The sequence below is a fragment of the Mus pahari genome, chromosome 5 (assembly GCF_900095145.1).
Source record: "Mus pahari chromosome 5, PAHARI_EIJ_v1.1, whole genome shotgun sequence".
NCBI classification, from domain to species: domain Eukaryota; kingdom Metazoa; phylum Chordata; class Mammalia; order Rodentia; family Muridae; genus Mus; species Mus pahari.
Genome location: NC_034594.1, coordinates 129,330,443 through 129,343,446, shown reverse-complemented (window position 1 = coordinate 129,343,446; position 13,004 = coordinate 129,330,443). Strand labels below are relative to the sequence as shown.

At 42.5% G+C, this 13,004-nt stretch overlaps 1 protein-coding gene across 1 annotated transcript in view; it reads left to right on the top strand.

Annotated features, from left to right (window-relative positions):
* The window catches only part of Axdnd1 (axonemal dynein light chain domain containing 1), an 84,638-nt gene that overhangs the window by 12,514 nt on the left and 59,120 nt on the right, over positions 1-13,004 (top strand). Inside the window, exons 4-8 of the mRNA XM_021199072.2 lie at positions 3,109-3,223; positions 6,616-6,701; positions 8,386-8,442; positions 9,544-9,646; positions 11,329-11,450. Of these exons, the coding sequence (XP_021054731.1) occupies positions 3,109-3,223; positions 6,616-6,701; positions 8,386-8,442; positions 9,544-9,646; positions 11,329-11,450 (483 nt within the window). The remainder of the gene's footprint in view (positions 1-3,108; positions 3,224-6,615; positions 6,702-8,385; positions 8,443-9,543; positions 9,647-11,328; positions 11,451-13,004) is intronic.

Sequence of the window (13,004 nt, the reverse complement as noted above, 5' to 3'; positions counted from 1 at the left end):
TGTTCAGTAATTGCTTTTGCCACTGAAGCATCTTGTGTACCTAAATGATCTTTTAAAAATATTGTTTATATTTTATTAGCATTGTGTTTTGTGTGTTGATTTGTGTGTCACAGCCTTCTTGTGATGGTTAGATTCAATGTTAGATCAACTGGACAATGTTGTGCAGTTGATTCTCCTCTTCCACCTTTATTTGGGTCCCACTGATCAAATGCATGTCTTCAGGCTTATGTGGCAATAACCACAGAAGTGTCTTGTTGGCACCCAGAATTTTTTCTTTTTTTGAGATACCTAACAGAGGAGCAAGATAATTATTCAAAGGAAAACAAGAGAGCTAGATGTGAATAAAAAGGGAAAGGACACCTGGCCAGCAGAACCTGCCAGTGTCCTTTGTAACATCCGCAGTGCAGAGGAGAGAGAGAGAGAGTGGACCGTGAGCACAAATCAGGCCAAAGCCTACTTTAAAGTTAGATGTAGGGATGGAGACATGAAAACATTAGAAGTATATAGGACAATCCCTAGAGACCTGAGAATCCACATCAAAAGTAATGACAAATCAGACTAGAGATTTGCTATTGGCACGAAATGAGACTGGCCACTGTCCTGACCTGAGGGCAGCTATAGAATTAAATGGCGTTAGCAGTAGATTGGGTATTGAGGGCAAAGGATAGGGAGGAATTGGGTCTCCATGCTGAGATTTTTGAGGGCAGTCTAGCAAATAGAGGAGGGTGAAACAGACTGCAGATTTGATGGCTTGGCCAAGAAAGAAAGTGTAGCACAGTGGTTCTCAACCTTCCAAATGCCACCACCTTTTAATAGAGTTCCTCATGACCCCTAACCATAAAAGTATTTGCTACTTCATAACTATAATCTTGCTACTGTTATGAATCATAATGTAAAAAACATCTGAGATGCAGGATACCTGATATGCAAACCCTGTGAAAGGATCATTCAACCCCCAAAGGGGTCAAGACCCACAGGTTGAGAAGCACGGGTATAGCGGCCATGGCTTTGTGGAGCATCTCTAGAGGATGAAGACACAGAAGTTCCAAGGAGTAGCAGCTGGGGTAGACGGAAGATTTGGGAGTGCCGTAAACATGGGGAGAATCCAGGAGACTGGTTTCAGACAGAAGAGTGGTCAAATCAGGAAAGTATTCTAGGTAGTGGCAGAAAATGGATGAGATTACCTTAGTAAAGGGAAGTCTTCGCTAGGTCTCTGAGGCGTGGTTTCAGAATGGAAATGATATGCCTTCTGGGAGGTAACACTGGGAAGGGTGATAATTAACAGAAAGACATAGATGGTAGCTTGATTCTAGCTAGCTACATCAGAACACTATAACAGCAATGCGTGGTGAAGGGAGCAGTCATGTTATGAATGTTCTGGTTAGTCTCTGTCAGCTAGGCCCAGACTAGAGCTGCCTGGGGAGGTGGACCCCCAGCTGAGGAATCACCTCCATCAGACTGGCCTGTGGGCTTGTCTGTGGGCATTTTCTTCTCTTCTCTTTCTTTCTTTGTTAGAAAGATTTATTTATTATATGTAAGTACACTGTAGCTGTCTTCAGACACCCCAGAAGAGGGCGTCAGATCTCGTTATGGATGGTTGTGAGCCGCCATGTGGTTGCTGGGATTTGAAGTCAGGACCTTCAGAAAAGCAGTCAGTGCTTTTTTTTTTTTTTTTTTTTTTTTTAGTTTTTTGAGACAGGGTTTCTCTGTGTAGCCCTGGCTGTCCTGGAACTCACTTTGTAGACCAGGCTGACCTCGAACTCAGAAATCCACCTGCCTCTGCCTCCCAAGTGCTAGGATTAAAGGCGTGCGCCATCATGCCCGGCTGCAGTCAGTGCTCTTAACCGCTGAGCCATCTCTCCAGCCCCTGTGGGCATTTTCTTGATTAGCGGTCCTCGCTTTGGAAGCAGTGCCATGTCTGGGCAGGTGTCTGGGTTATATAGGAGGCAGGCTGAGCCAGCTCCTCTCTAGTCCCTGCCTCAGCTTCTCTCAATGATGGTCTGAAACCTGTAAGCCAAATAAGCCTTTTCCTTCCCTGGGTTGGTTTCGGTCAGTATTTTATCACAGTGGAAGAAAGAAAACCAGGACAAGGAGTGTCGTAGTAGGGCAGTGGGCATTTTCTACAGAAGCTTTCAAAGGTGGAATGAGATTCCAGGGCAGTGGACCAAGGTGGACTCCAGCATAGAACTGTCAGGAATGACTGGGGTAAAAGCTGATTCATTCCAGGTTGAAGAGGAGGAAAGAGTTGGTGATGTGAGTGGAAAGCTTGTGACGGTGCAGAGGAAGAATGTGGACAGACTCCTGACTCATGCCCAGTCTTCCATGGGTTGGAGGGGTGCTGGTCAGGTGTCAGCAGGTTCACCCTGCAAACTTGGATTCTGGCCCCAGGGGTTGGGGGGGGGGTCCATTCAAAAAGCTGCTGCTGGATGTTAAATCCAAGATCACCAACTAGGTAAGCAGCTGCAGATTCCAGAAGCTGCGAGCCCTGTGGGAGTGAGTCTCACCCCGTTCTTCAGTGTCCTACCCAAGCCAGGGCCATTCTGCCCGCCTCGCTTGCTTCCTCCCCTCTGCACGTGAAGTGATGCCATCGTGATATAAGCTGCCCTGCCCAGAGAGTTTGGATCAAGTACTGTTCTACCTTAATTAGGCAACCTTTACTGGAAGCCTATGCATTTCCAGAGGAAGCTGGGCCTGGCCGTGAGTTCCGACAGCTGGGACCCCTTAAGTGTCCTTAAATGGCAGTGATGTTAAACATGAAGGGGCAGCCCAGTGGAATGAGATTCCTGCCATCCCAGAGTTTCCCCAGGCAGCTCAGGCATCGTTGCTACAACTGAAATCTCAAAAACGATTGGGTTGGTAAACTGCTCTCATTCTAACATAAATCTCATATAAACCATCATTCTAACATAAAGGGCTCACCTTCTGACACAGAACGGTTGTAAGGATCAAAAGACTTATATTCATCGTAAATCATACTTCTATTTTTCCATATCTCAAAATAATTTTAAACAATTCAATAAGCAGGGGAAATGAGGCAACGAGAGCAGGTCTGCTGCCCTTACTCTTAGGAAAACCCACTTTAAAAACATATTTTTCTTAATTTTTAAGGGATATTTCTTTCCTGTATGATGTTAAATACGTGAAAGGAGAGGCTGTGGAGAAAAAACTTTGTCCCCCAAGCAAGTCAACACAGCCACAGAACAGTGCCATGGTGCCTCACAAGGTAAGTGGAGAAGACGACTTTTCTCCTACTCTTGGCTCTTCAGTGTTTCTCTAAACTCTAAAGCAGCAGCAGCCTGTAACCGCAGCCCGCAGGGCTCCCCTGCCTTCAGGTACGGTCTAGCTATTCCTTTATAGTAGCTGGACTGGGCAAAGGTCAAAGATCTTCTAAGCCAGTCCCCAAACCACACTGAACTGCTTTGATGAGTAAGGGTTTCCTGATTTTACAAGTACAGACTAGATTCTCCCTCCTCACAGAAAATTCAGAGTTGTGGATGATGATTTGCCCCTCCCCTCCGCTTTCTTTCTCTTCCTCCCTCCCTCCCTCTTTTCTTCCCTCCCCCTCCTCACTTTGAGATAGGATCTCTCTACATAGCCCAAAATATCCTGGAACTTGCTATGTAGATCAGGCTAGCCCCCAAACTTCCAGAGTCCTGCCTACTTCTGCCTCCCAAGTGCTGAGAGCATCTCTCCTGTTATTCATAGTGTGGGTCAGACCACTGTTGAATTACTTTATCCCTTGCATCACAAGCCTTGGCAGTAACATTAAATTTCCTGGTGTTTGTTTTCTCTTCAAACTGTACATTTTGCATCTCTTTCTGCCCCACTTGCTTTTTTTTTTTTTCATCATATACCAGCATAAGAACGATTATTAATAACCACATGACAGAGTCAACTAGGCTGTCTCCTCCCCCAAAGAAATTAGCCAAGAGCTATCTACAGAGGGCTGTCTGGAAACCTATCTTGAGTAGAACACAGTTTGTCATCTTGTAACCCACAATTTGACTTTGAGTCCTTCTTTTCTCTGCTCCCAGACACCTCTTCCTGAGAACCCCTCTCCAAGCCAAGGCTGGTCCTTGGCACTAAATAATTTAACATGACAACAGTATATTTGTATGAGGTATTATAGTAACCCAGAGTCAGTACAACATAAATAAGAGATGTACTGAAGTGTTTTATGTAATGGAGTTGAGCATTAAATCAATGGTTCTCTTTCTTGATTTCTCTTCTCTTCTCTTCTCTTCTCTTCTCTTCTCTTCTCTTCTCTTCTCTTCTCTTCTCTTCTCTTCTCTTCTCTTCTCTTCTCTTCTCTCTCTCTCTCTGTGTCTTTTGGGACAGGGTTTCTCTGTGTATCCTTGGATGTTTTAGAACTTACTTTGTAGACCAATCTGGTCTTCATAGAGAACTGCCTGTGTCTGTTCCCAAGTGCTAGGATTAAAAGCATGTGCATCTGCTGCCCAGCACATATTATTGTTCTCGACAGTAGCAGAATCACAGTTATGAAGTAGCAACAAGAATAATTTCATAGTTAGGGGTCACTGCAACGTGAGGAACTATATTAAAGAGTCACAGCATTAGGAAAGTGGAGAACCACTGATCTAGATTTTGGTATCTTTGAAGGATCTTAAAATCAGTCCTTCTTAAATACCAAGTAATGTTTATACCAGAAGAAAATCTATCCTCACATCCATGCTTGTTTTTACAGCGTATTTCCAGCCTAAAGCAGTTTTTGGCCTATGCTATGACTCACATTACTAATATTATTGTTAATCTTATCAAACCCTCTGTCTTAGTTAGGGTTTTACTGCTGTGAGCAGACACCATGACCAAGGCAAGTCTTATAAAAACAACATTTAATTGGGGCTGGCTTACAGGTTCAGAGGTTCAGTCCATTATCATCAAGGTGGGAGCACGGCAGTATCCAGGCAGGCATGGCACAGGCAGAGCTGAGAGTTCTACATCTTCATCCAAAGGCTGCTAATGGAAGACTGACTTCCAGGCAACTAGGGTGAGGGTCTTAAGCCCACGCCAGCAGTCACACACCTACTCCAACCAGGTCACACCTATTTCAACAAGGCCACACCTCCAAATGATGCCACTCCCTGGCCCAAGAATGTACAAACCATGACATTCCACTCCCTGGCCCCCATAGACTTGTTCAAACACATGAGTCTATGGGGGGGGGCATACTTAAACATAGCATAATGCAAAATGCATTTAGTCCAACTTTCAAAATCCTTATAGTCTTTAGCAGTCTCAACAATGTTAAAAATCCAAAGTTCAAGGTCTCTTCTGAGATTCATCCAAGTCACTTAACTGTAATCCTCAAAGACAGGAAACCAGTTGGGCAAACTCCAAACTCTGCATCTCCATGGCTGATGTCAAAGCGGTCTTCAGATCTCCAGTCCTTTTTCATCTGTGTTGACTGCAACAAACTGCTTTCTCCTGGGCTGGTTCCACTCCCTGTTAGCTGTCAGCAGATAGACCATGGCTTTGGCATCTTTAACATCTTTGAGTCTCCAAGGCAATTTCAATGTTACAGCTTCTTGTTTTAGTATCTGGGATTCCACTTGATCTTTTGGGCTCCTCCTAAGGGCTGGCATTACTTCTCTAGCTCTGCCCTCTGTAGCACTCTAAGCTCAGGCTGATCCACTCCAATAGCCTCTCATAGACTCTCTTCATGGTGCCAAGCCTCAACTCCTTTGTATGACCCCTTCAGTCTTGGACCATCAACTACAGCTGAGGCTTCACCTTCTCCAATGGCCTTCCCAGGCCTCTCACAGTGCTAAGCCTCAGCTACTCTCCATGACCCTTTCATTCCTTCAAAACCAGTACCACCTGAGTGACTCTTACACATTACCAAGTCCAGCCACAGCATGAGGTACAACCTTNGCTATCTCTGGAACACAGCTTCTTTGTGCTCCTAGAAAACAAATTCCAGAAGATTTCACCTCAGTGATTCTGGTCTCTTCTTAATCATTGCTAATGTCTTAGCTCCAGCTAACCAGCATCAATTGTCCCAGTAGTTCCTTCCATTCTTAACTCTAGAGCCAGAGCCACATGGATGAAGCTGCTAGTGGAAGACTGACTTCTAGGTAACTAGGGTGAGGATCTTAAGCCCACACCCACAGTGACACACCTACTCCAACAAGGCCACACCTCCAAATGATGCTACTCCCTGGCCCAAGAATATACAAACCATCACACCCTCTCAATTTAAGATGAGGTGTGGCAGTGCATGCCTTCAATCCCAGCACTTGGGAGGCAGAGGCAGGAGTATCTCAGTGAGTTTGAGGCCAGCTTGGTCTACAGAGTGATGTTTAGGACAGTTGGGACTACATAGAGAGACCTTGTTTAAAAACAAGACAATAGTCTCTCTACTTACATTTGGGCATGGTGGTGCAAATCTGCAAACCCAGCTCTTAGAGGCAGAAGCAGGGTTAGCCAGGAGTCCCAGCCAGGCAGGGCTATTGTAGTGAGTGAGACCAGGTTTCAAGAAAGCTTACCAATGCCACTGCCATTGCTCAATAATAGTATCCTTTTGGGACAGGGACTAAAATTTGTGTAATTTAAGTGTTTTTCATGTATTAATATATTCATGCTTTTCTTTATAAGGAGAAGACATTAGCAGACACTTTGGTTCCTGAGGAATTTCATATTGTGTCAAATACAGGAGTTTCGGGTTTGGAGTGTTATGACGAGTGAGTACCAGGAGGTTCTGTTGAGTATCTTACATGAGCTGTGGTCTCCTTTCACACCTAAAAGAATCTAGGAAGAGCACACTCACTTCCTAATGTGGTAAAGGGATATGTGGGCAAACTGCCCTAGCACAGTTTAAGAAAGATTACCACAAAACAAAGACAAAAAAGCCTCTTGGGTGCTCTCTCTCTCTGTGTCTCTTCCGCTTTCTTTCTCTCTCTCTCTCTCTCCTTTCTTTCTTTCTTTCTTTCTTTCTTTCTTTCTTTCTTTCTTTCTTTCTTTCTTTCTTATTTTTTTCCTTTCTTTTTCTATTGCCTTCTCTTCTCCTTCCTTCTATTTATTTTTAGAGCAGAGTGAATATAGATTTGTTAAGGTAAAGCAAGAAAGAACTCTTGATAGTCACAGGTGCTCCAAGGGAGGAACACAAGAATTTGGTGTTTTCATGATTAAATAGTTCTGTAGCGTTTCCTGCCCTTTAATTTTTAATATTTTAAAAAGTGGAACTTTAGGGCTAAAGAGATGACTCAACACTTAAGATCACCTGCTGCCCTTTCAGAAAACGCAGGTTCGGGTCTCAGCATTAGATGGCAATTTACCATTTCCTGTACTCCAGTTCTAGGGAGTTTGATGTCCTTTTCTGTCTCTGAAGGCATCTGCAAGCATGTGGTACACATACACACACCCAGGCATACACATGTACACATGAAAAAATAAATCTCTAAAGAAATGGAACTTTGGGTTGTGTGTGATGGTGCATACCTGTAATCCCAGCACTGGGAAGCTGAGGCAGGAGGATTACAAATTCACAGATGTCATTTTTCATTTCTTTTTCTATTTTTAGAACTGGAACTTGAACCTAGGGTTTTGTACATGCCTGCAAGGGCTCTTCCATTGAGTGACATTCCAAGCCCATCCTGCCATCATTGAAACTGCCAAAAGGCACTTCTGTTGTTCTTAATTACATTTATGTATTTATTTATTTATTTGTGTGTGTGTGTGTGTGTGTGTGTGTGTGTGTGTGTGTGAACATCAGAGAATAGGTTTTGAGAGTCAGGTCTCTCCTTTCACCATGTGGATCTTTGGCATTAGGATGTTGGGCATGGTTTGAGTATGTTTACCTGCTGAACATCTCAAAAGCTTTTAAAAAATCTTGTATGGTTCAGATAGGTCTCAAACTCTCTGTAGAGGAGGTGAGCTTAAACCGATCTTCCTGCCTCTGCCTCCCATGTGTTAGAATTGCAGACTTATGTCTTTTTTGTTTGTTTGTTTGTTTTAATGAATCAAGGAAATCTTTGTATTTTGACATATCACGGAATAGAGTTAAATATCCTTTACTAAAAGTGTTCTACATTTGATCAGTGTCATAATATTTCTGTATGGATATTTATGGATGATCTTGTATGCATATAAAGGACCTTTGAACAATTGTGTCCAAGCTTCTAAGTTCCATTGAGACTTTAGCTTTGTTGAGCTGTAATTTCTTTCATCTCCACTTCTTGAACACGTTTCTTTTAGTGGAGAATGGCTCTTAGGAACCAATGCTGTGACAGGTCAGATAGTGTCCTTCCTCCTTTGTGTCCCAACCCCCTCTCCACCCTAAGGCCTAGTTCTCCACAACTGTCTTAGACGCCCTAGAATATTTTTTTGTTTTTGTTTTTAATATTTTTCTTATCTTATTTGTTGCAGCAAATACACCACCCTCCTCACAGACAGTGAGAACAGGCTGTTGCTCTTCCCATCCATGTAAGTACAGATGATTTTCTAAAGTGTTCCTTGGAAAGAGTAACTACACACACATGTTCCTTTTCTTGGTATTTTATTATACAGAAACAGTCGTCATAGCTGAGACCCCAGCTAGTAACAGTTGCCTATAAGACCACCATTTAATCAGCTGTGTTCCTGTGACCAATTGCATGTTCAAACAGGATACATAGCATGGCACTCGAGTGCCATGATGTGCTTTTATACTTTGTACATCGTCAGGATCTTTCTGCACTGCTGTCTTTCTTTTGTCACTCGGAATGACCCAGGGTTGAGACTTGACATTTATGGTTCCCTCCTTTTCTATGTGTTCTTGTGATTCCCTTCTATATGTTTATACAGCATCTTTGGTGGTGAGATTAGCAATAATAATGACAATAACAATAATAAATAATAATGACTAGAATAATATAACTATTATTATAATTATCATCATTATTAATACACCAGATCTATCAATTATATAATATATTAATATATAATTAACATATGTATTTTGTTACAATATATTATATATTGTAATATACATAACTATTTATAACATAATTACAATTATATGTTATATATCACATATATGTTACATATTATATATTAACATATAATATTATGTAGTAAAACATTTATTGTATATTATATACAATATCAATATATTAATGTATAATTTATATATAATTAATTACTATACCAATAATATAAAATATATAATAACACTTATTTTTATTAGTTCTTTGAGACAGGATTTCTCTGTAGTCCCAGCTCTTCTGTAACTTGCTCTATAGAGTAGACTGATCTCAAACTCAGAGATCCACCTGCCTCTGCCTCATAAATGCTGGGATTAAAGGTGTGGCCATCACAGCCTGGAGGAATTAACTTTTGTAAGAAAAAAATTACATCATTTTCACTTTCATTGCTTTAAACTATATTACTGGTATACCACTAAATAAATACATCTGGGCCTAACCCTTTAAATTGTTCTTAGTATTCCATAGTATATACGTTTCCTAAAGTGTTTTATATTTTTATTGGGATCTGAAGATGGTCTGATGAGATGTTATTTAATCAGTCTGTCCCTTCGATCTTCAGGAAACCTAATAAAAGAATAGAAGTGGTCCAGCTGAGCAACGTGATGGACACCATGCTGGAGAGGGCTGGAGTAGAAAATGAGAATTATGTAGGGCCAACCAAGGTAACCTCATGCCCGTCAGAGTAACCCCGTGGGTAAAGAAAGTGTGTGCCTGGGAGGTCTGGAATCTGACTCTGTCACCTGCTAGTGAGCAGCATGGGTAAATCATCTCATGTATTTGCACCTCAATTTCCTGACCCATTGGTTAGAAGTCATACTAGGACCTGCCACATGGGGTTGTGAGTAAGATGGAGTGGCACATTAAAGTGCTTAGGAAACACCTGATGTGGCAAACACTGCAGGTGTCTGGCGGTTGTATGTTGTTTGGTCATGTGTGCTGAGAGAAGTATCATTAGGTGACATTGTTACTGTGCAAGCATGATAGCATGGATTTACATAAACTCAGACACACAAGCCTAGGTAGGATAGGCTACAGCTCCACAGGCACTTGTAGCCCAATGGTAAGGCTCTATATACAAGTGGAGGGCAGTGAAAGTAGCAGGTGATGGGGATTTTCAGTTCTACTCTAACCTTACAGAGCCATGGTTAGGACCTGGTTTGTCGTTGACTGAAGCATTGTTATTTAGCGTGTGATGACATTGCTTCTGTTTCTCAAGGCTGCGGTGGATTGGTCTGATTGCTTAGTTTTAACTGGCATATAATACTTACACATATTTATGTAGTGGAATAACATTTCCTTATACAATGTGTAGTGATCAGATGGGGTAATTTGCATATCCTCCAATATTTTCCATTTCCTTGTACTGGTACATTTTATAATCTTCTTTACTAGATGTTTTGTTTTGAAATGGGATCTGTGTAAGCCAGGCTTGCCTTGAACTTGCTATGTATTAGAAGGTGACTTTGAACTTTTGTGGATGTCCTTGAACTTCTGACCCTCCTGTCTCCATCTTTCAAGGGTTACAGATGGACACCAACACGCCTGGTTTCTGTGGTGTTTGGGATTGAACCCAGGGTTCACCAGCACTTTATCAGCTGAGTCTTGTCCCTAACTGCTCTCCTGGCTATTGTGAAATATATAGCTGGTTGTGATGGCGTAGGTCTGTTGCCTTCCTAGCACTTGAGGGTTGAGGCAGCAGAGTTTCAAGTTCCAACCCAGCCTGGGCTATGTAGCAAATACTTCTCTGAAAGCAAACAACAAAGAAGAAGAGGACTGGTAAGATAGCTAGCTCACTGGGTAAAGGCACTTGCCAGCAACTCTGCTGACCATGGATTTGATCGTTATGTGATAGATAAGATGGCATCAGCTTATATTCAGATTTTATAATTAACCATCTGTTCCCCTAATGGGTTTTATCAGCCTAGGATCCCAGGATCCCAGGATCCCAGGGTGCTTTTAGTTGTCACTGCTTTAGATAGGTCAGTCTCAGACAGGCGTTGGCATTTGTTTGCTTTTCTTCCCTGTGACACTCTGCCATCCATAGGCTAGTTTGTTTATAGACTCTGTCTCTGGGTGTCTCTGATGTAGACTCGTGATGGGGATCAGGCTTTATTCTGGTAGGTACAATTCAGGAGTGGTTAAATATTTTTGTGTATCACATAAAAGCATCCAAAACTAGCTAGATTTTAAAAGTCATTTCTGGATATGTAAATCTGTGAATGAAAGAGCAGTAAGTCACCAGGATTCTCTAAGCCATGCTCACTTTTAGCGTATTTACCTCTTAAAATGACTTGGCTGATAGCTGGCGATAGATAGCACTGACCCTGTGGATTACCTCTGCTAGATGCACCAGCTGCTCGGTGTGCTGAAGAGGGAACAGAGCATCTACAACACAGTGTTTCACGAGCTGATTCGACAGGTCAGCGTGGACTGTGCAGACAGAGGAGAGCTGCTGTCCAAAATCAGGTTAGAACTGTTAATGGAATGTCCCAGGTTCCCCAGGTCAAAAGTTGTATGATTATTAGTACCTGTTAATTATACAAGGTAATAGCATTCTATACTATTGCTATATATGCATCTTTTAAAATGTGTTTGAGTTGTGCTTGTATATACTTCTGAGAAAGCTACAGACATCTCTATGGAACCAACTTTTGTTTAGTTTAAATTTCTATAGTGAGATGCTCATTTTGGCATAAGCTCTCTGCAAATGTCCGAGCCTTTGTTCTCTCATCTGAGGAAAGAAAGTTGCCACTGGGAAGGTTTCCATGGACCCAGCCACTCATAAACAGTGGTCTCGCTGGGTGCCTACTCTGCGTCAAGTACTGAGATGTTTGATAGGACAGTGGAAAGGTCTAACTGATTAATTATTGAAACAGAGTCTCACGTAGGGCAGGCTAGCCTCAAACTTGTTATATAGCCAAGGTTGACCTGGGACTCCTGGGATCGATGTGGTCAAATTTCAGTGAGAACAGAGAGCTGAGTGAGCACAGGCCCAGAGGGTAAAGTGCTTGCCACACAAGCCTGATGACCTGAAGTCCACAAAGGGAGGAGAACCAACTCCTGACATTGCCCTCTGACCTCCACCCATGCCATGCTGCCTTCGCAGTGTGAGTACACACAGCCCTATCTCAGCATAGTACTGACTAAATTAAATTTAAAAAGGAAAGCAGAAATAGGTGTTCATTATATGCAGTTATTAATGGTGAAGATGATAAATACCATTGTTACTATAATAATCCTTCTTATAACTTTGGCTCTGTCCAAAAAGCTGAAAGAATGCAGTGGTCAAAGAGTACATCTGTATTTCATTTTCTGTAGAACTGGGGAGTGCTTTCTGAACAGCTCTTTTTTTTTTTTCCTTTTTCTTTTAAATACAGGATCTCACTATGTCGTCCTGGCCCACTGGGCAGTTGTTATGTAGACCAGCCTGGCCTCCAACTTGTTTTTAAATATGCACTGAATTATTTTTTTTAAGTCAGGATCTCACTATGTAGGCCAGGTTGTCCTTGACCTCACAAAGATCTGCCTTCTAGTGTGTGGGAGGTACTGGGATTGAAGGCATGCACCACCATATTCAGTCTATCAGTTTCTTTAAAAAAAAAAAAACTATTATTATTATATATGCGTGTATCGTGTGTGTGTGTGTGTGTGTGTGTATGAGGGCACAAGGAGGTCAGAGGTTAACTTTGCAGAGTCTCCTTCCACTGAACCAGGTCACAGGGTTGGTATGGTAAGAGCCCTTAATCCGCTGATCCACATCTCTGGCCCAACAAGCTTTTCCTTTAGAGTGAGTTATCAGTGTGAATTTCCTCTTCCTGCTGGCTGATGGGCCCAAATGAGAAGCAAGGCCACTGAGACTGGTTAGGGTTAGATGGAGAGGGGGAAGTAGAACACTGTGAGGAGCATCAGGCTGGAGTAACAGCCAGACAGCAGCCCTGGGGGATAACAGCAGGACAGCAGCCCTGGGGATAACAGCAGGACAGCAGCCCTGGGGGATAACAGCAGGACAGCAGCCCTGGG